The 23,891-nt window shown below is 39.1% G+C and overlaps 3 protein-coding genes across 10 annotated transcripts in view; 2 read left to right on the top strand and 1 right to left on the bottom strand.

Annotated features, from left to right (window-relative positions):
* Positions 1-10,855, bottom strand: part of LOC134530056 (ubiquinone biosynthesis monooxygenase COQ6, mitochondrial) — a 44,530-nt gene extending 33,675 nt beyond the window's left edge. The window contains exons 1-3 of the mRNA XM_063364606.1: positions 10,206-10,855; positions 7,053-7,243; positions 5,423-5,665 (exon numbers count right to left, since the gene is read on the bottom strand). Of these exons, the coding sequence (XP_063220676.1) occupies positions 5,423-5,665; positions 7,053-7,243; positions 10,206-10,383 (612 nt within the window). The 5' untranslated portion in view covers positions 10,384-10,855. The remainder of the gene's footprint in view (positions 1-5,422; positions 5,666-7,052; positions 7,244-10,205) is intronic.
* The window catches only part of LOC134530058 (1,5-anhydro-D-fructose reductase-like), a 166,617-nt gene that overhangs the window by 124,208 nt on the left and 18,518 nt on the right, over positions 1-23,891 (top strand). The gene's annotated exons all lie outside the window — the stretch shown is intronic.
* Positions 10,638-23,891, top strand: part of LOC134530055 (protein FAM161A-like) — a 30,699-nt gene continuing 17,445 nt past the window's right edge. For 2 of the 8 annotated variants that reach the window (XM_063364600.1, XM_063364601.1), the window contains exons 1-2: positions 13,324-13,495; positions 21,409-21,558. In XM_063364600.1, the coding sequence (XP_063220670.1) occupies positions 13,491-13,495; positions 21,409-21,558 (155 nt within the window). In that variant the 5' untranslated portion in view covers positions 13,324-13,490. The other 6 variants (XM_063364598.1, XM_063364599.1, XM_063364603.1 and 3 more) reach the window with 6 other exon arrangements.

The following is a 23,891-nucleotide window of genomic DNA, read 5'->3' as shown; positions in this document are numbered from 1 at the left end:
ATCTCTTAGACTGCAAATTTTAGACTGAAAACTACCTGAAAGATAGCGCCACATTCGTAATGCTTCGAATACCAACAAAGTGTTAAATATCTTTGATCTTTGACGCAATATTTGTCCCACTACAATTTTCCTGGTTAATAAATTATAGGTGTTTTTAAAAATGCTATTATATTTTTAATAGTCATTTTTTGACGTGACGTCTAATAAATCGATGAATGCTGGCTGCACGCACGAAAAATTGTCCCACTACGGATGTCCCACTACGGATGTGTTTACGCATGCGTGGCATCTCTCTGGTATGTTGCGGACGGTACAGAGAACTCGGCCGGCACGTGGCGGCGTACTGGTTCGAGGTTATTGTTGTGCACCGCGCCACGGGAGTATATTCGCAAGAAAATGGCATTCTTACAAGTACGTATTATTTTAATTACTAGTGTAAATCAGTATATTTAAACAATGTTGTATGAGTATTGTTTTAGCTGTGTAACTAAATATTTATTGCTGGTATGATACTTTTCACGCTTTAGTTTGACATTGGTAATTATTTGTCATGAGTAGAGACATGCGAAATTCGCGGATTCATTTTGCGATAGGCTAGCATCAAAACAACTATACCTTCGTACCGCTTCTGCGATTGCCCCACATTTTATCCGGGGAACTGTGAGCCAATGGAAAACACTAAACCAAGAAAGTGCTGAATTACGGTCAGCCTAGTTGAGACGTCTCACGCGTCAGTAGCCAATGAACAGGTGTCATTTCCGCGAGTATTTAAAGGACTGAGGAGTCTATCCTAGAGGTCAATGAATCCGCGAATTTTGCAGGTCTCTAGTCATGAGTTACTATTTGATCAACTAAATCACACACCGTATTATAGTTATGAGCCCACGAGCGTGTAAATATTTTGATTCCAACAGAGAATATGTTAGTTAAAAGAAATTCAAACAAATATAGTGCGTGGAATATTATTAATTTATAACATCTGAAACAATTATCCTCAATATGGTCTCGTGGTCGTGTGGTTAGCATGGATGACTTCCAATCCAAAGGTTATCGGTCCGAATCTCTGCAGCTGCGAATTTGTTTTGTACTTGTAAAAATAAATACGGCGCACGCAACATTTCAAAAGTAATAAATATATTTGAATTAATGAATGCAAATAAAAGTAACTTTATTAATTAAATTGTACATTTCATTTCACTCCTTCTTTGTATCCATACAAAATAGTGATAATTCAATAAAATTGAATCAATTTTATTCATAAAAGTATGCAGAGGTAGATTTTATCATACAAAAGATAGAAAAATTTTAAAAAAATTTCTTCCTCAAAGAATATAATATTTTTAATGCCTAAATGGTTTGGTTGCAAAAACCTATTATGGCTCAGTATCAGGCCGAATATGATATTTCCTTTTCTTCTGGATCAATCATTTCATCAATGTTTTGTTATGACGTCGTCACGTTAAACTACCGTCCGTAAACCGACTTTACAGACAACCAATTTTTTAGTAACAGATTACTGGATAGTACAAAATGTGCTTTAAGCAAATATAAATGAAAACATTTTATTTATCTTATTGTTATACTATTGTTACGAGTGGGGAAAAAGATTCGTAAGAATAGCCCTATTAATTTAATACAGTTTTATTTGTTACTAATATTTACATTCCTAATTAAATCACTACACTTAATGTCTGTTCACAAATCACCAAGTATCTGTCCAGTCCACAGTCCCCACTCCCCAGTCCTTCGCCCCTTCACACACAGAGAGAGAGAGAGAGTCTCGTGCTACTCAGTCACACACGCACGGTCCCGTCGTCCCGTCGTTCGTAAAGAAGGAGGTCTCTCGCCCTCTTCACTCAACAAAAACTCCACTCAACTCCCGTGGAGGCTTGCATCGCCGCTCTTATACCAGTTGGCCATCTTTCTGGAATGGACTGGAGTTGTGACATGTCGCGTCATCCAAGGCCGACCCGATGCCCGAAGCAACCAGAAATGTGTCAGAGTCATGTCACTCAAAGAAGCCTGCAGAGTCCTCCAGAAACATATTTGAAAACATTTAAACCAAAAAATTACATATAATGAATTTAAAATCTAAATATAGTAATGATGTTTCCTTGTGTTAAGTTATATAATACATAAAATTAGTTTTTCACAGTAATGTTCATTGTTAAATGAAAATACTGTGTGGGAATGCCATATGTTAATAAATAAACAAGGTTATAAAAATGTAGCATTCTAAGCCACCAATAGGAAGCACATGTAGTCTAGAGGGTTATTTATCTCCCCCTAGCAGTCAAAGTGAGAACTATGTAGGAACTGAATGAAAGACCATATGAAAACCTCTGCCACAAACACACAACTAAAATTTTACCATTCAAGATCCAACAACTTAGAAAAATAAAATGCAGAAACATGCAACTTCGAACTGTCATAACTTAGAACTATAACAACTTAAAAATACACAACTAAGAACTGTCATAGTTTAGAAATATGTAACTAAGATACACGTAACTTAGTAATCCACAATGCCTAAACACAACACCGAAACACACAACTTAGAAACGTCATAACTTATAAAATTCTGTCTTGTGTGTTTCTAAGTTATGACAGCCACCCTGGGACACGAATACTGCTCCTTTCAGTACGAAGGAAGCAAACACTTCGGTCACCATTGTTTGGTCATCGCTTGGAAGTTGAACAGAACGTAGTTTTCCTGTGGCAACTCACCAAATAGGTAGAGGTAGTTGCATAGAACTCCACCTGTGGTCCAGACCATTCGTTTTAAACATTTAGGCCTTTTTTAAATGATAATATCTGACCACAGGCGGTAGCGCATGTCCGGGTGGAGCCAAACCCAGTGAACACGTGTCTCTCATCGCAAGCCACCGCAGGACTTCAGTACCGTCATCAGGAGCAGCATCCAGCATTCTATCATTTATTTTACCAGCTATGATTATTTTGTTTGGTCAAGTGAAGTTGTTTGTTATGAGCATTTTTGTCTTCGTCATGTAACGGATTTCTTGTTGAAAAATGGCACCCCAGTTTTTTTTTTTTATTTCATTGAGAATAACTTAAATCAACAAAAATTTGGTACAATATATTATTTTCTGAGTGAAATGCATGGTAATACTCCATCACATACAGTAGAACCCCGATTTTGCGAACACGGATTTAACGAAAACAGCGATTTAACGTAAAGGTTTTCAGGAACCAACAAAAATCACCAATTTATTAAAATAATAATATAGATTTCCAAAAAATGCAAGTAAATAGTAATGGAATCTTATTAAAAAATACACTCTGTGGTGTCAGTAATAGAATGGAGGTACTATATATTAATATGTGCCTTTGCATCATCTGTCCAAATACGAAAAAATTAAAAAAATTGTTCAAATTGCTTAAAAACTCCGGGCGCTGTAACTGAATTGCGTAGGTGCGTGCCATTGCGCGCGCCTGGATAGATAGACTGTCCGCGACACATGACGTCATGAAGGGTTTCTTTGTCCGCATCCCCCTCCCCCTTCACCCTCCCTGGCTTGACTCACCACGTTATCTTCCAAATACGCCCGCATAGTAACAGTGCTAGCCAATAATCACACGGTTCCAAATATTCCCTTTCCCATCCTCCAGGTTTTTTCAACTTGTGACCACGTCACACCAATACGCCATTATCATTATTCTCTAGATGTGTAAAAGTAACGAAAAAAAGTGTACCCGTATGTATTCGTTACTATAACAATTAGTACTTGTTACTATCGTATCGTTACGTTACTCGTTACTTCTGAAACCGCATTAAAAAGCTATGTTATGTTGCACCAACGAATCGAGTCGTATTGCGTACGCGTACATTATGACGTCACGTAAATAATAATAAATAGAATATAAACAATTAACAATATTTGATAATTATACTTTACTTAATAAACAAACATCGTTCTTTGTAACGCAAATTCATTGAATATGCGTGCGCATGCGTAAAACATACGAAAAATGCGAGTAACGAGATGCAGCCGTGTGTAATGTTTCGTTACTCGTTACTAGATGGCGCACCCGTTACTCAGTACCGAATACATACGGTTTGCTACAGCTCTATATTCTCAGTAAGAGTTTTGTGCGCGGTGTTTAGTTTTTGGAATACGTTTTTTATAAGTGCTGCACAGCTGAGCGAACAAAGAGTCAGCCGGCGGCCACGCCGCGCCGTAACAGCAGCTGACCGAGTACAATGACCTTTCTCCGCGTACGGCGCGCTATGGACGGTAAATTTCCATCAATTTGCGGCCTTTTTTTTTTAATTTTTTACTGTGACGCAATGTGTACGTAGCTCGTTTTTGTTATAAACGCTGCATGTTGCGACTGTATTTTAATAAACTTTAACGTATTTCTTACACTTTACATATTTTTAAACTTTTTTTTATGCCTCATTTTTCACGGTTTCTAAAAATCTGTATGTACGACCGAGGTGTACGTACGAACCGGGGGCCGTACGAGCGAGATCAAAAACGTTGAAGATGGAAAGTTGACGAAGTCTGAGATAGCACAGCAGCACAAGATATCAGCGTCGACCCTGTCTACGATACGGAAACGTAGGTACGCGATTATGAGTGCGGGGGTCATTGAAAATCGGTAAATCGGATTTAACGAAACATCGATTTAGAGTAAACATTTTCGGTAACCGTAGCACTTCGTTAAATCGGGGTTCTACTGTACTTGTGATCTACAGTTAGAACCCTGACCACAAGAGTTTCCAGTGTCGCGTGCATGACTGTGCAAAGGGCTACATCTCAAACCGCACAGATCGACCTGTTAAAAAATACAGTAAACTCCCTATTATCCGCGCATGCTACGAAAAAATAAAGCACATATGAAAATCTGTATTTTATTACAAGTGAGCAAATTTGAACTCTACTGACGAGTGTATTGTGTGCAGTATACAGCAAAACGCCACAGGCCTTCTCAGAACTCATGCAGTAGGCTGGCACGCGTTGCTATTTCTTGTCTCTGTCGCGCTTTGTTTCTAGTCGTATGGTTGCTTTTTTAGTGTCTAATGAAGCCTCTGAGTACGTACAGTACTGCATCCTTGTTACGAAGTAAGTACCAAGCACTTGTATGTTTACATTACCGAAAGGTATTGTATGTTAATTATTCAGTAAAATACTACAATTTTAGCATCATTTAAAAATTTTTTACTATTCATTGTAACTTTTACCGTACATACATTTTTAGATTTTTAAGATTTGAAACTAATGTTTCCGCTTTTGTTTCCCAATTTTCGGCTGTTTTGTAGATCATCCGCGATTTTCACCATCCGCGGTGGCCCTGCCACTTAACTTTGCAGATAATCGGGAGTGTACTGTATTATGTTAAAGGCTGGTTGAAGTTGTTGTGCTGTATGAGGCTGCCGGGCCGTGCAGGAGGCACTCACCAGCAGGCTGCAGGCGAAGGAGCCGTGGTCCGTGTGCACGCGCACCAGGTCGGAGTCCGTGCCGGGCCGAGGCAGCTCGCAGCTGCGCACGCTCGCCTCGTGCAGCGTGGTCACGCTGGAGGCCAGCTGAGCGGCACGGCTCACCGCGGCCAGCAGCACGTCGCTCTCCACCACGTGGGCCACGGCACGGGCCAGGTCGTCCCGGCCGAACGAGGCCGCCGCGTCCGAGCACGCGTCCCACACCTGCGCGTCCGTCACGTCATGTTGCAACAAGTGCTACAACTACCACCCTCAACTGCAAGATTGCAGAGGAACAAATAGGAATTAAAAATTATACACACCCTAGGCCCCAAACCAGAGAACAGGAGGGCTGGCATGATCTTAGTGATCACAAAAAAGTATACCTCAAAGGCACGGTATAACCAACTGCTACATATTCAATACCATTAAATATTCAATGTTACAGAAATCTCAACAACCTAATAGTGAAGCAATGCAGATACATCTGCGTCTCGGATATACTATAGTTAGCATAGAAAGGCTTCTGAGTACAGGTTGTTGGGGTGAGGCAACTCGATCGAGAGCTGACTGATAGCAGTCTGGCGTGGACCACTCCTCTGTCAGTCGACACAAGCAACATGAACCCACCTTCCATCATAGCGTCGTGCCTCCTACCTTCGCTTTTATATTATGTATTTCATTTACACCTACAATTTCCTTAATGTTCAAACAATTTTTGTTCAATTAGTTTTGGCTTTTAAATTGCTCCTTTGCTGGCATGAAATTTAATACTGTTAAATAATAGAATTTTTTCTCTTTAATAAATTCTTTCAGTATGCACATGTATATTTACGACAATAAGCTTTCTATTTTTATTCACTTGCGCAGCCTAAGTATTAGGAACAAAACTGAAATATCAGTCAGATACAAAATGGAACTTACAGGCACTGGCCCGAATCCCTCCAGGACGCAATATTTAAGCTCGTAAAACAGAGACAAAAGGAAGACCAACCATATGTCTGGAGTCACAAGAAGGTAACACAACAAGGCTCGAATATCAATTCAAAAGTGTAACCCATTTATTTTTATTAATTTAACAGGCAATGTTACATTACAATCATACTGGAGACAATCATATTTTTTAAGTCATTCAAGAAAACTATAGAATTCTTGAATGGTAGTATGTATACGTATGCTATCCTATAACCCATCAGATCACTACCTCCAAATACACGTACCAGAGGATAGTTAAATTCTTAAGTCAAAAAATATTAACAGTTAAAATTCATATTAGGTGCAGTGGTCTGAATTTACAACATCAAAATTACAACAAAAAAAAAAAAACTCAAACAAGCTTTGCATAAGGTGAACCTCTTATTGTGCCCACAATAAGTACTAAATAATTTCTGTGCCTTATCCACAGAATGCTAAACATTGTAACAAACTTAAAAGTACTGTACAGCTACATGTCGCAAGAAAGATTCTACAAATCCAAAGAGTGACGGAAACACAGGTAGTTAAATAGGGAACACCGACTAAGGAATAAGTTGCTTGACTGATCCATATTTTAAAAATATTCGATGTTAAACCAACGTGTGTCTGGAGCGCGGGGAGGGGTGAGTGGCGGTACCTGCAGCTTCCTGACGGGCGCACACCTGGCAGCCAGGACGTGCTGCCACGCTCCGACGGACTCCAGCAGGCTCTGGGAGCTGTTGTTGATGGCGACCACACGGTTGCTGTAGCGCGGCTGCAGCTGGAACGAACAGCACGGCCCTCCCTCCAGCAGCAGCACGGTCTTGCCGGCCAGCGTGCTGGTGTGCCCTGCAACGTGCACCATTTCACAAATTTCGCTATTTCAATCTCGGAAAAGCCACGAAGGGAGAATTTTATCTTGAAAAGTCAAGTTATGTCAGCATCACACCATGTAAGTTAACGAGCAGGATGTACACGGCCACAAAACCAACTGTTTGCTTCAAACCTGAGTAGGACTACAAAAAATATGAGACATACCTCTATCAACCTTAAATAAAACACGTAGACAGCAAGGTCCTCAAAAAAAAATTTCCTTGTCATGTAATGAATTTATAGCGGTATCACAATGCTTTTTTACAAAATCATTAAGGATACTTAAAGGAACACACAGGTAACATGTGGGGGTGAAAGCATATCTGAAGGAGTATTGTAGATAGGTAAAGATTAGGGGACTTGATTAAAAATACACCACCTTGAGAGACTTACTGGAGCAGATGGTGGAGTGATTTGTGCCTGGAAGGAGGGTAGGGAAAGGAGTGATCCTCCCTACTACGGGAGGGAGACAAGGGCCTTAAAGAGCTGCATGCAGGGACAGGAGGAAAGGCAGGGGAAATAAAGGCAGAGATGAAGGAGTTGGGTAAGGAGCTGGGGAGGAAAACAAGGGAGGCAAGGGATGCATACATGGAAAGGCTGATGGGAGAAAGGGGGAAAGGAAACGGGGCAGACCGTTACAGCTATGTGCGAAGGGTGAAAGGGAGACGAAGGAATAGCAGTGCTCAGGGGAAGAGAGGGGCAGGAATGTACGGAGGACATGAAGAAGGCAAATTTGCTACAGGAGCAGTACCTTCCTGTTTGTAAGGGAAGAGGTATGGAAGTATCGGAAAGTAGCAGACACGGTAGAACAGAGAGGTTTGGAGATGAGGATGGAAGAGGTGCGGAAGGGGGTCAGGAGTCTGAAGGGGAGGAAGGCACCTGGGCCGGACGGGATAGAGAACAGTCACCTTAAGTTGGGGGTGAGGAGGAATGTAGATACTTAACGGTGATGTTCAAACAATCCCTGGAGGCGGGGAAGTTGTCAAATCAATGGAAAGAAGCGGTAGTGAGGAGGTAGGCATAAGACTACCGACCAGTCAGCCAGACGTCCTGTGCAGGGAAAGTAATGGAGAGGCTGGTGGGCATGGACGATAGACAGCATGGATTCAGGAGATGGTTCTCGAGTGAAACACAGATGGCGGGGTTGCAGGAGGATCTGGTGGAAGTGGTGGACAGGGGGAAGCAGATAAATACAATTTTCATAGACTTTGAAAAGTCATTTGGTTGAGTACCTTGAGAGAGGCTAATGGAGAAGGTAGAGTTGTTGGTAGAGGATGAGAGAGTGGTTAGCTGGGCAGGAAGAATTCCTGAGGGATAGAAGGCAGAGGGTGAGGGTGGGTGAGGAAGGTCTGAAGAGGGGGAAGTGAGGTCAGGAGTTTCGCAAGGGAGTTAGTTGGGCCCTTGTTGTTCACGACAATGATGAATGATATTGGAGTGGGAATGGAGGCAAGGATGAGAGTATTTGCGGATGCTTGCGTAGTGTATGAGGTGGTGGGGGAAGGGGTTCATCTGCAAGGTGACTTGAGCAGAATGGGATGTCGCTGAGTGTTGAGAAGACGAAGGTGGTTAGGTTCACGAGGAAGAGGAAGGTCACGAGGGAAGTGTTATGTGGAAGGGGCAGGGGATAAAGGAGACCTGGCGGTGACCCTACATATAACCTGGGATGGGCAGTGAGTAAGGGTAGAAGGGCGCTGGGGCTGCTAGGCTGGCAGGAGGGTAAGGGAGAAGGCACACTCCACGCAGGTCAGGCCAGTGATGGAGTATGGGACCTCCGCCTAGTGACTGAGGTAAGGGAGCTGGAGCAGCGAGGTGCAAGAAAAGGGAAGGGCAAGAGGGGGAAATGCGTAGTTCGACTGAGATGATTAAGGAGCTAAGGTGGGAAGCATTACAAGGGAGGGAAGGATGTAAGGGTAGTCAGACTGTATAAGAGGATAAAGGGAGAGGGGGGCTGAAAGCAGCTGGGGACTAGGATACACAGAGGAGAGATCATGGGTGGAAGCTCCAGAGGGCTTGGAGGCGAATGGAAAGGGGTAGAAACGCTTTTCTTGGCAGGTTAGGGAGTGGAATGGGTTGGATGAAGAGATGGTAGGGGTAAAGATGCAAAGGATCTGAGGAAAATGCTAAGTTAGGGGGGGAGGGGAAGTGAGTGAAAAGTGAGATTTCCTTGCCACCGGGTGAATGCCCAATTGCGAGCATAATACTCAATTCAATTCAATGTGATTTATATTTTTTTATATAGAAAGCTGCAACTCTGCAGAATTAGGTAAATATGTACAGTCGCGGTAGATGCCAAAAAAAAATGCTAAAAATCTGAAAATACTTTTATTCTGTGGTCTTTCACTTCCTCTTTTCAAATCAACCGGCGGAGGTAAGAAATTCCAAATACTTTAGGAGATATCGAATTTTTAAATTTCATCATATGTAGAGTCGCGGTAGATGCCAAAAAAACTGCTAAAAATCTGAAAATACTTTTATTCTGTGCTCTTTCACTTCCTATTTTCAAATCAACCAGCGGAGGTAAGAAATTCCAAATACTTTAGGAGATATCGAATTTTTTTAAATTTCATCACAATACCTGCCCCCCCCCCCCCCCAACTTTCTAGACCGTGATATTTTTATTTTATAATATTATTCTGCCCAACTTTATTTGTAATTTCTTCACTCTCAAATTTAACTTAAGGAAACAATAATAATTTTAACATCGATGTATCCAATGGTTAGATACAAAAACTGCTTAAAAAGCGCTATTTTGCACTTTTAAAAACAAAATTTTCCGGTGGAGGACCCCTGGACCCCCCGTCTTAGTAAGAGGGGAATCGGTTTACATGACATCAAAATCATTATTTGTCCCCCCCCCCCCACCCCAACTTTATGAACACAGCTACGCCAATGTATTAATAGCATCTCTCAAGTGCGAACCAGACTTGACGTGTCTAACCTAATGCAGCTGCGAGAGTTGTTCCAACCAACCCGCCTCCAGCTATGATAACATCATAGTAACGGCTCTTGTCTTGCGTGTTCACATGTGCATGCCGCACCGCAAGGCAGCCTTTCACTTGCTGGCAACTGCCAGTATACAAAATGCGACATCGAAATACAAAACGTCCGCCGAACATTGTATACACGACACGTTCTTTCCCAATTCCCGAGTTGTTATTGTTTAATTTCACTTTTTCAGTTTGGCCATGTTCTAAAATCGATACTATCAAAGAGAATCGTGATATTATCTGAAACAACGGTCTTTTTAATTATTTATATAAATTATCAGACTGAAAAAAAAGCACACACAGAAAATCTTATAGTGCGTTAATTTAAACGTAGGTATACTATTCGAATGTTCTGAAACACAATAAAAAAAAAACAAAGCTTGCGTGTTGCTATGGAAACACCACCCAAGCTATAACCGATAATTTTTTTTTATAAAAATGTATATATATTAGTAAGTAAAGATGACTTCAAGTCATAGCGGCGCTGTGTTTAATAATTCTTGTCTAAAAGTGCCGGTGAATCCTTCGAACAAGTTGCCAAATCCATCTTACGAAAGGAAGTACACGCGTGGTAGTGTAGATAATCGCGTTAGACATAAGAAGGCTATCAATTTTCATACAGAGTCAAATAGCATCTGTTCGGTTTCGGCTGATCCCTCCAGAAAAAATTTAGACATCACTACTGTAAGTTCTGTTAATCACAACAATTGTAGAAAGGATAACATGGATTCATTTCTTGATTTCTATTCCAGCATTCCAGACTATATGGATGTAAACCATCTTTCCGACAGAGAATTTAATACCAAGATGGAGTATTTGAGAGAGAAGCAGCAGTGGTATTTAAATGCGACAGATAGTAAGTCGTTTGTTGGTGTGACGACCACTATACCAAGCAACAAAACCAAACTGTGTGGAAACAGAAAAAGGTTGCCAAAAAGTCCTGCCAACGCTCGTCTGAATGAATCCGTACCTTCATACACCACAAGCAAAGAAAATGTTTCTAGTCATAAAAATCTAGATTTAAAAAAAGAACAATTTAGTTTATATTCGCATGATATGGACAAAAGTGCTACATTACAGAGTGGAATGTACTCAGAAGAACACGAGCGTGATGTGCACACTCAGTCGGTGTTGTCGGACACACTCTCGGTACCATCTGGCAGCAATGACTGCAAGAAGAGGGCAGTTCCTGCCATCAACTTGAACAACTGTGTCGCGGGTGAAGACGGTAGCCTGGTGCGGGGCCGAGCCAAGGTTAGGGCGAGCAACGGCACGAACAAAGTGCGCGACATCCACAGGCTGCTGGACGACGTCTGGGACGGCTTCAGTGAGGTCAGAGGAAGGCGCGGCTTGTCGTCCGGCTCGGACTTCGAAAGTGACGACCGACTAGCGTCCACTAAGAGCCTGCCCAGCAGCCCAGGGTGTCGGCCTAGCAAGAGTGTGGCCTGGAAGGAGTCCGGCATCACCGTGCCACAGCCCTTCCACATGACATTGCGGTAAGTTCTTTTGGAGTGGCAAATAAAATGCGAACTAGTAATTCAAAAATATATAAAGTAAAATTTTAATACGAGGGTTATTTTTTTTTCAACCATCGATCGGCTGTAATAAAAAACGGGAATGAATTGGGAAATTATTTTAATGTCAAAAGAAACGTACATCTTTACTCTATGTTTCCACATAATCACCGTGCAGTTTGAGGCATTTTTCGTACCGATGCACCAGCTTTCCAATACCCTCTGCATAAAATTATGTCTCCTGCCTATTCAGCCACGTTTTAACAGTGCTCTGCAGTTCATCATTGGTGTGCCCTTCTGCCTGTAAGAAACGGATGACTCCACGCAGCTCGCATTTCGCCGTACAGTTTATCGTTGCAGCCATGTTGACATTCCCATCCCATAACCAAGCTTCAACTGAGGTGTGAGTTGGCCGCTCCACAGACGTGTCGATTCGTGTACGAGCGATTAGGGTATCGATTAATGGGCATGCCATGGAGAAATGAAACTGTAATCACACTGCAGGGCACTGTTAAAATGTGGCTGAATAGGCAGGAGGTATCATTTTATGCAGAGGGTATTGGAAAGCTGGTGCATCGGTACGACAAATGCCTCAATCTGCACGATGATTATGTGGAAAAATAGAGTAAAGATGTACGTTTTTTTTGACATTAAAATAATTTCCCAATTCATTCCCGTTTTTTATTACAGCCGATCGGAGGTTGAAAAAAAAATAACCCTCGTACATTCCGAGGTACATACCATGTAGAGGCTAACTATACGCATTAGGCCTTCCTCACACAGGCTGACTAATTTGCAATGCGAGATTCAAACCAATTGAGTATGCAACTGTGTATGATGACCTTACCTGTGTATGGGATTGGGGATCCATACATGGGTTCGCATAAACGAGACCAATTTGTAATTAGTATCTAACTGGTCGCATTGTATCATTCTTCTAGTCACGAAATGGTTTCATTGCATGGTTGCTTGTCAAATTTGTGCATTTTTTTTTTATTCATTTAATATTTTTTATTATTTTTCTTTTGTAATTTGTACAGTATCAAAAACTGAATATAGCATAATATGTCGGAGACGAAATACTCTTAAATTACCTATGAACTTCCTGGGTAGGTACTCAAGACAGACTTCGCAGAGAAAGCATGGAGTAATTGTCAAAGAAGATATATACATCTGGAAAAGTATTAACAAAATATTTTCGACTAAACAATTGTTTTAGTTCCTGCAAAATTTTCTAATCATTCTGTAAAATAGGGCATTGCGATATCTTAAATACGTACTTTAATAGTTTGCCAGTTAATTTAAGAATGACGAAGACTACGATCCTAAAGAGCCCTTTCACACGGGCAAATCGATCGTCGGAAACTGAGTGACGGGAGAGTCGCTATCAACTGCTGAATGATTGTCTTGATAGGGATTTCTAGCGAGCGTTCACACGGGCAACTTTCTCATCAAGGTTTGGCAACTCTCGAGCGATAGTTTCTCGCAGTTGCTCTATCCGTCAGTCACCCCGAAATCCCACCACCGCTGTCAACCACTGTTCCATTCAGTTAAGTGAGATCTTTCACACAGGCAACTGTGCCTCGTCAAAGGTCCTTCTTTTTTACTGCAAAACATGTGTTTTACTTTTGATTTCGAGACATTCATTGTGTTGGCCATGAGTGGCCAGCCCTGTGAGAAATCTATAATGTTGATTATGCAAATAAACGCGTGGAAAAAAATATGTGGTACGAAATTTACGAACCTAGTAAAATAATATAATCAACTTAGTATTTATTGGTTATTATAAAGCTATACTAATCATAGATTTTTCTTGATGTATTTAGCTGATGATAATATGTTTTTCTAAAGAACTAGTTTTCATTCAGTGTTGCCGATTTGTCTGGTCATTATATAGTATCATGTTTTTTAATACAATTAATAGGTAGGGCCTACTTGATTGTGACTACAACTCGTTCAACAGTTATACATCAACACTACTTCAACATCAGTTTCAAAATTTGGCTCGGTTCATTGAATTTTTCTAGTGACATTATAAAGTAGGTATTTAAAAAAAAAATTCAGTAAAAAATTGAGAAGATATGAAAAAGAAGCCTCCTTCCTTCAGTCTGACAGCATTGATAGGATGCGTCCATAAATTATTATTTCTTGATTACTTTTTGATGTGTAAGGCTGGGTTCACAATTGAAAAAATAACAGTAACAGTAGCAGAGGTCGTGTGCATATGATATGAACGCCATGTTTCCTAACCTAACGATTCACAATAGCAGAAAGTTGGTCGTGTGCATGGGAGCGAGGTCGTGCGCATAGGATTGAAATGAATATATTTTATTTCGGTCGCGTACGCATGGCACAACAGCCAATGCGAGAAGAGCAGGGTGCTTTTTTGGCGGGACTAGAAATATGTTTATATTTATTAATCATATTGTGGTAAGAAAATGTCGAGATAATAAAAGTATTAGGCTGGGTTCACAATTAAAAAAATTAAGCGAGTGCATAGCAAGCCATGCACACGACCTGTGCACATGACCTGTGCGAACTGCGAAATCGGTTCACAATTGAATTCTTACTGTTAATTTCAGCCAATGAAATTTCGCGAACTATGCGACATCTGTTAGCAGTGTTAGTAAATAAACATATTAACTTTCAAAATAACGACAATACTATTATAATCTCGACATTTTCTTACCACAATATGGTTAATAAATATAAACATATTTCTAGTCCCGCCAAAAAAGCACCCTGCTCTTCTCCCATTGGCTGTTGTGCCATGCGTACGCGACCGAAATAAAATATATTCATTTAACTCCTATGCGCACGACCTCGCTCCCATGCACACGACCAACTTTCTGCTATTGTGAATCGTTAGGTTAGGAAACATGGCGTTCATATCCTATGCACACGACCTACTGTTACTGTTACTGTTATTTTTTCAATTGTGAACCCAGCCTTATCGTTATTTTGAAAGTTAATATGTTTATTTACTAACACTGGTAACAGATGTCGCATAGTTCGCGAAATTTCATTGGCTGAAATTAACAGTAAGAATTCAATTGTGAACCGATTTCGCATTTCGCACAGGTCATGTGCATGGCTTGCTATGCACTCGCTTAATTTTTTTAAAAGTACAAGGATTAGAACCAGGGCCGGAACTAGGAGATTCGTTAGGGGGGGCAAAGCTTAATTTGCCGCCCCCTCCTTACCAACATTATAAAATACCCTTTTTCGTTAGAAGCGGTGGTTGAAATGATACCATTCACTTATCCTACATAATTGAGAACTTTTATTTATCAAGTACACTAATTGGAAAACTAATACAATTACATTTTTTATTATAATGAAATAGACTGTTATCAAACTATAGTTTATTATTTGCACAACAGTGAAAATTAATGTCTTACCAATAAGTTTATTAAGTACTAAAATTACATAAGGAACATGTGATTCTGAATTAAGTATAATATTGTATTGATAACCATACAAATAAATTCAATTCAAATTTTAATTTTTCGAGCATGATTAGCTGCTAAAGTATTAATAATATCATCAAAATTGATCAAAGCAGCTCGTTTGTGTTCAATAGATATAATACTTAGATTTGTTAATCTCTCCTGGCCCATCGTGCTTCTCAAATAGCTTTTAATAAGTTTAAGTTTACTAAAACTTCTTTCACCTGACGCAATTGTAACTGGAAGGTTGAGAAACATTCTCAGAGCAGTAGTAATGTTAGGATGTGCCTCCTCCAGTTTATTTTTGTATATAAGGCTCAACATTGTTGATGCTGTAGCATCTTTTAATTCATAGTCTACTGTTAATGCATGGTGCTTAAAACTTTCAATTTCAAATACGAATTCTTATTTGTTAAGATCGGCACTGTGTTTCCTAATTCTGCTGCTTTGACTTTTAAATCTTCTACTTCCATTTTATGAATTTGAACACCATTTAAAAATCCAAACTTATTGTTAATGTTCTCCAAAGCCTTAAACCTGTTACTCAGTTCCATAATTAATCTGTCAATGACTTCCAACATTACTTGATGTAAGTTTTTTGGACATACGCCATTGCCAAGCACTTTTTCTGTAAAAGAAAATTAAATCTAAAATAAATAAATAAGTAAAAATAACCAAAAGACAAAAAGCACAAATTAAGGAAAAAATTGCTGTTGTCAACAGAATATAAACACCACAAAATATTCCGTAACAGGAATATGGTCAACAAACAAAGAAAAACAAAGTAAAATGTACTAAGAGAACGAAAAAACCCCACAAGTGATGAAGACACAAAAATATTGAACCCAAAAAAATTCAGCACAATGGTTGAAACGAGACAAAAACACGACAAAACGAAAAGACGAAACAAACACAATAGTTTTCCAAAACAGAATAGAACGATAAAAACGCCAAAAATTATGACAGCACAAAAATATTGAACCCAAAAAAATTCAGCACAACGGTTGAAACGAGACAATAACACGACAAAACGAAAAGACGAAACAAACACAATAGTTTTTTCCAAAACAGAAACAAGCGACGTTTCGGGAACTGCTATCTGCTCCCGTCGTCAGGCAGAGACGCACATGGTACGAAAACACAGGAGCGACTGAGTAGGGGCTGGAAAAATGAGGGTATTTATCAGAGAAAGGGCTACATCTTGCTCAGCCAAGTGATCACCCGCGCAACGAGTCCTTGAGATTCCAGCTCTCATCGCAGTGGTTTTACTCACTCCAGACCACGAATTATGGTAATACTTGTTTCTTAGAGTGAAGTAACGCATTTGAAGTATGAATATATTTACAAATTATGCATAATCTTAATTTCTTGGCTAACTTATTGGTTGCGATATGTACACTTTTAAAACTTTTTTTAATGACTAGTTTCATTTTGTTTTAGTGAACCACTTTTCATATTTTGCCGCCCCCTGATATTTGCCGCCCGGGGCACATGCCCCCCATGCCCCCCCTTAGTTCCGGCCCTGATTAGAACTATCAATAATACAACAATTTCATTTTTTAGAGCTAAATTACTTTTGGAAAATTGGTATGATGTTTATACATCAAATGATGTTAATTTACAATATAATAAATTCCACTCAACTTTTTGTAAATTGTTTGAAGAAGCCTTTCCAAAAAAAGTTGTTAGAGTTAATAACTCCTCTCAAAATAAATGGATAACTACTGGTATTAGAAATTCGTGCAATAGGAAAAAGGAACTCTATATTCTGGCTAAAAATGCAACTGATACCAGTATTAAGACATACTATAAAATATATTGTATAATTTTGAATAAAGTAATTAAAAAGGCCAAACAGCTTTATTTTGACAGACTTATCAGTAATTCAACTAATAAAGTAGGTACTAACTTCGTGGAAATTAATTAGAGCGGAAATGAACCGTGTACAAAATAATTCCACTTTGGTGAAACTAACTGTGAATGATAGAACTGTTCAGGAACCAATTCATGTTGCTAATATTTTTAATTCATACTTTCTTAATGTTGCAAAAAAACTTAATAATAAACCTAAAATAGGCATCCAGCCAAATATAATTCCTCATCACGCTATCAACAAAACAAATAATGAGTTTTTCATAACACCTACTAACATAATAGAGATCTGTAAAATTGTAAAAGCTTTTAAACCCAAAGCATCCTCAGGAATTGATGAAATTTCCATAAAATTATTAAAGCAATGCATTGACATAATTAGTGAACCTCTTACTTTTATCTTTAACTCTTCCTTGACATCAGGTATATTTCCTGATAGACTAAAATTTTCTGTGGTGACACCTCTTTATAAAAAAGGTAATAAAGATGAAGTATCTAATTATAGACCTATTAGCCTAATCTCATCTTTTGCAAAAATACTGGAAAAATTAATGAATAATAGATTAACAGATTATCTTGAAAAAAAATAATATTTGATCTAAGTCTCAATATGGATTTAGAAGTGGGAAATCTGTTAATGAAGCTTTTTTCAAATTTTCCTCTACTATTCTTAAAGCACTAGATAATAAAGAGAATGTGGCAGGTATTTTTTGTGACTTAGCTAAAGCTTTTGATTGTGTTGACCACAAAATTTTGCTAAATAAACTTCAATTTTATGGTATTAGAAATACTGCGCTCCACTGGTTTACATCTCATTTGTCAAATAGGTATCAACTAGTAAAAATTTCTGATAATAGACATAGTACAGTTCACTCAAATAAAGGGTTAATTAATCTTGGTGTGCCTCAGGGGTCGATCCTGGGACCATTATTATTTTTGATTTATATAAATGATCTTCCTTCTTTTATAACTGATCAGTCTGAAGTAATTTTATTTGCAGATGACACTAGCATATTGTGTCATAACATTAAAAATCAAGAATTAATTCAAACATTAAATATACCTATTTAATGTTTGAATTAATTCTTATAGTGTATGTGACAAATTAAATCAATGGTTTAATGCTAATAATCTTACTCTAAATATTGATAAAACAAGTATCTTAAAATTTCACTTACATAAACAGTCTAACCCTGTAGTTCAATTGAATTATAGTGATACTAAAATTACAGAAGCAAATAGTGTTAAATTTTTAGGCTTGCATGTAAACAATACCTTGTGTGGCAAGGAACATATAGTTAAAATGATACCTAAACTATGTTCAGCTTGTTTCGCACTTCAATCGTTATCAGCAACTGTATCTGTTTTTTTATTTAAAACAAATATATTTTTCGTTTTTTCATTCTGTAATGTCATATGGGATCATTTTTTGGGCATCATCACCCTATGCTAATGATGTTTTTTTACTACAAAAAAAATTATTAGAATAATGTCTAATGTTAATCACTATGATTCTTGTAGACCATTGTTTAAGAATCTAAGGATACTTACTATGATGTGTCAGTATATATACTCATTAATTAATTTTGTAGTTAAAAATAATGATAGTTTTGATAATAACAGTGCAATACACACTTATGACACCAGAAATAAATCCGACTTGCATGTGCCAAGTAATAATACATCAAGGTATCAAAAAGGTGCACTGTACTCTGGCATAAAACTTTTCAATGCACTCCCTCATAAACTAAAAGCAATCTCCCATTGCAACCCAAGACTATTTAAAATTCTACTCAAAAACTATTTATTAGAAAATTCATTTTATACATTAAATGAATATTATAATAATGTTTAGAATAACTTATGATGATTTGTTTGTATATTGATGTATTTAATATTTTTGTTTTTAATTAGTACTAATTTGATGTGATATTATGATTTAATTAATTTGATTGTATTGTTCATTTTTGTTGACTTTATTGACATGTTCTATATTCTTTTAAGAATCTGTTGAACGAATTTTGAAATAAATAAATAAATAAATAAATAAATTGTGAACCCAGCCTAACATCTTATCTCTCGGTATATGTAATTTCATAAATGTAATGGAAGTGGCATGGAATGGGAATGTGTATCCACGGTGCTGCCATCTGTGGAGAATGGCGCGAACCAAAGATCATACAGACAAAGGGAAACTTTATGGTATTACATCTTTACTGTATTTTTACTAGACTTTATACCACATTTTATAAAATTTCTTGTTGAAAATCAGGTCAAAAACAGGTTTAGTATCTATTTTCCCTTATTTTTTCGCTTTAATCGGAGCTGTTTCATTATATAGTTTAAAATTGTACTATGCAGATCGATTGATTTAATAGTCGACGTAGCTGCTCCGCAACAAATTCTAGCAGTGGGTGCGGAAACTATGTATGATTCGCTTCCAGAAATTGAACACAATTTTCGTTTATTTATCACACTCGACATTATTTTAAAGATTTCTATTTTAAATTTTGTGTCCGAGTTTCTTTTAATAAGTGTACTTACATCATAATAACACATGAATTTGCTATTTTACAGGGGTTAGATGTTATACATCTCTCACAGCACCGAAAGACTCGCTCACGTTTTTTTTCTTCCAATGGACACATTTGCCCATTATCAATCCAATTAAAATGGATTTAACGCCCATAGCACAAGAGCGCAGCGCTCACTTCAGCGAACATTTGAACACTAGATAACGTTGACTGGGATATCCTCAGCAGTTGGGCAACTATCGCTGTAAGTTTCCAGCGGAGCAACTGCAGTACCAGGACTTGGCAACTTGTAAGCAATCAATCTCTGGTAACTCAGTTGCCTGTGCGAAAGGGCTCTAAGATTGTTTGCAGTGAAAATAATAATGGGAAAGAGGGATTTGTAGACACCAACAGGTATAAGCATGGAGTAGTAAACTGAGTACTGGCTCACAGTCGTGTATAAGCAAGGAATATGTCAAGAATAGGTGTCTTTCAGTGTAGAAGTGAACAATCTCTCTGTATCCCCGATGTGGAAACGAACTTGAAGCTCAACTGTTGGCCACTGGGATGCCACCAAATAAACAATATCTAACATCGTTTACCATGATACTGCCCTAAAACCTAACATCTGAATATTCTCACGAATGTATTTAATATTATTAACATACACAAGTAAAGAACAAGGCCAAGCCTGAGTGAATGTAGCTATACTAATGTATAGTCAGTTGCTGGTGGTGCGGTACTGTTTCCTGCGAAGCGTGGAGAGTGGCAGACGTCCCTCGGTAGCATTGCTGTTAGACATTGTTACACGGTGCCAGCTCTTTTGGGACGAGAAACTGCCCGAATGTAGGTGATTCGTGGAGCATTTAGTCCATGTTGCATACAGAGGAATGCCACCCTCAATGACTAATGATACTATGCAGCCTTACCTGACCAACATGTTGCCGACCCATTGATACACCTCTAGCTAGGCTAGACACTTTCACATGTGGACACCCACCGGGACAGGATAACGACTATTAGAAAACAGTACTCACACATCACAGGTAGTAGTCATGTCCAGCTTTAATACAGCATTCATATGTACTTACAAGTACAACTGCACAAACACTCCTCACTCTTCGATAGAATGGAAATTTGGACGATTACAATGGCACTTGCTCTCAGTCCATCATCAGGGATCAGTTACCTACTGAGGTTCTTACCAGTTATCCTGCCTTTATATACTCTCACCTGAGGAGAAGGCGACTGCAATGTCGATCGAAACGTCGTTGAACTTTTCGTTAAGAACATGGTTACAAATCAGAAGCCAAATAGCTACTTCAGACAATGGCCGTGAAAGCCTGCGAACATTATTGACAAAGAAGGTTTAGCTGTGGCATATAGAATGATCAAGATTCAAAAGTATTTTCGAGGAAGGAATTTAACCATTTATTGATTTGTAATAGTTGTAATTACCAGTAGTCGTAAATACCAACCATCCTTAGAATTCAAAAAGTGTAAGGCGACCGACTGGCTGGGATGATCGTGTTGCGGAATGCAGTGTGCCGGGGTTTCATTTTTACCTGGATTAGACTTTGATTTTGGTCAGTGGCATTATGACAATAGATGTGGCCGTGTTACTGGAGGGAAATTCGTGAAGCACTTCAGGTCCAGGCATATCAATTAGTGTTTACACGCCTGGAGAAGAAGGGAGTATATAATACTCATTGCAGTTCCATGTGAGAGTTGAGGTGCGCGCCCCTGCAGATTGGGCGAAAAGGGGTAGCCACTGTGGCTTGCTGGAGGTCCACAGTGTCTGTGCAGGGACGAGGAGGAGCGCTGTGCCAACTACCTGTTGTCACTGGAGGCCCCGCCTACTCGCAAGCAGCCTACCGAACAGTTCCGAGCTAACCCTGTGCCTGAGAGCAGCCGTGTGCTGCTCTACGATGAGCTCATGGCTCGGGAAGAGGAAAGGTACATAATGAACTCTTTTAACGTAGGTATTCCGAAACCTATGTACATATGTTTTAGAGTTTGGTTTCTGAATATAAGTTATAGTTATTTTTTTATTTGTAAACATCTTAGGTCTCGATATACCGGTACTATATTTGGTAGGAATAATCTCGTGAAAATGGAACGGAAGTCGAAGAACTGAAAATATGTGGGACAAAGATGGCAGACCCACATGTAGCAACGTAATCCTATATATAGTCAATTTCGTCAAAATTAGATTTCATACTAAACAAATTGGTGTGCCAATAAACCTTTTTGATAGTGATGCTACCATGGAATATTTGGTAGAGAAAAAAACATAATAAAAATTAATCCCAAGTTTTCAAATGTTATGATAATAGCATTACACTGTTGATAATACATAGTCTCCTCCCTACAGTTAAATTGTCAATATAGCTTAGTGGTAGAACGAATGCTTTATGATCTGATGGTTCTGAGTTAAAATATGGCCTCTAGGAATTTTTTAAAAAAAATATTTTTAATAATTTTATGATGTAATAGTATTATATAAGCTAAGTATGTTGAATCATATTTATAAGCATGTTGTCCCTTTGGCACCAAGTCCCACAGTCCCCGACGAAACTCGCCCTGTGAAAGTCATTTTTGCCCGAGTAGCTCCAGCCGGATAGTGGCCAGTTCAGGCCTAACGTGGCCGGGACCGGAATATGCAGGACGGGGAAAGAGTTTAGGAGAGGTTGGAGACGTGGACGAAGGCGGTAGGAACAAGACGTCTCGCTCGGTTCTGTAGACGAGATTTATTAATGAAAAGCCTAATCGCAGCCTGGCCAACCACGTCGTGAGACGGTCGTTTCTTCCACGCCGCGAACCGGACTCCCTAATTACAATCGTAAACAGAACGCGGTGCCTACACTACACTGCACTGTGCTGCACCAGAGGGACAGGTGTCTCCCTTAGAGCCCGTCTACAATAGTCCGAACCTGTGCGTGGTCTGTGTCCTTATCCGAATATGAGTGACGTCACATTGTCTCACCGAAAACTGCCCTGTCCACAATTGCGATGTCCGATGTCCGAATGTATTGATTTCTAAAGTTGTCACCAGAGCACAGTAAATGTGTCAAATCAAATGTTTTTGTTTATTGTTTTGATGCTTTGTAGTTTGAGTTTGAACTTATGAAAGTTGTGGGAGTTCAATATTATATATTTATTCAGTAAGGCAAAGTGGCAAATGTAAATGCTAAAAAATAAACTCATATCACATTTCAAACGGGAACCGGAAATTCAAATATCGTGAGTGTTTTGTTCTTTTTCTGTGTCCGAAGTACACAGGTTGGTACAAAAAGTTAAAATTGACGAATGTCTTCGGACCAGGCAGGTTCGGACCTTCGCCCACTTGACGCATGACGTCAGAGAGTCACGTGGACCAATCAGCGACAAGTGTCCTTCGGACACAGTTTAGGTCATTGCTATTGTAGACGGGCCTTTAGGCACACGGCGGTGGACAGGTACGGCCTCTACGTCTAGGAAGGCACAACGATTGTCGTCAAGATTAAGGTTTGCTTGTAGTAAGAATTTACAATTTGATTTCAGTCATTTCAGGAAAAAAATTACAATTGTATGTGCACTATGTTCCGATGGCGCATCGCCACACCCGGCCGTGACTAGCGTCACGCCGTTCGGTGCACTGCCCTAACTCACTCTTCCTGGCATGCGCGGGCGTGTTCGTTACATTCGTCCTATCAGGTGTTGAGGACACATAACAGCCTGTGCTCTCAGAGGGAGCACCGACGGGCGGCATCATATTATAATTCTATTAAAATACTATTAATTTTTTTACATAAATTTAAAAAAAATTGCCTGCATTTATCAGATAATAATTATTGAATCTCAAGATGGCAACTGTTATGCCTAATTTTCAAAATTGCAGATGTGATGTCATAATTAAAAATGGTGGACGTGGCATCATAATATCAAAATGGCAGAATGTTCTAGAAAACAAAATGGCGGATTCCAAAATGTCTTCGGAGACGTTATCCAAGATGGCGGCCGTAGTCAAGGTCTAGGTCATCCAAGGTGGCCACCGTGACATCACATTTGAAGATGTCAGACACCGGGGCTGGCACCACACTCCGACTCTAGGGCCATTACCGACTATTATATTCTAGTCTTCATTCGATTTTGTCTGATATATGATGTCATGTTATATTTAAATAAAACTGATAGCTTTTAGTTGATAGAGGTGCGGGGTCTACCTTTATGTTGTAGGCCACTCTGCTGAAGTCTGTGAAATCTGGCATCTTTAACTTCTTAATTACTTTTGAAGGAACTGTGTTTTG

The sequence above is a fragment of the Bacillus rossius genome, chromosome 3, assembly GCF_032445375.1.
Source record: "Bacillus rossius redtenbacheri isolate Brsri chromosome 3, Brsri_v3, whole genome shotgun sequence".
In the NCBI taxonomy this organism is placed as follows: domain Eukaryota; kingdom Metazoa; phylum Arthropoda; class Insecta; order Phasmatodea; family Bacillidae; genus Bacillus; species Bacillus rossius.
The sequence above is the reverse complement of the archived record's forward strand: the minus strand, read 5'-3'. Positions and strand labels throughout refer to the sequence as shown.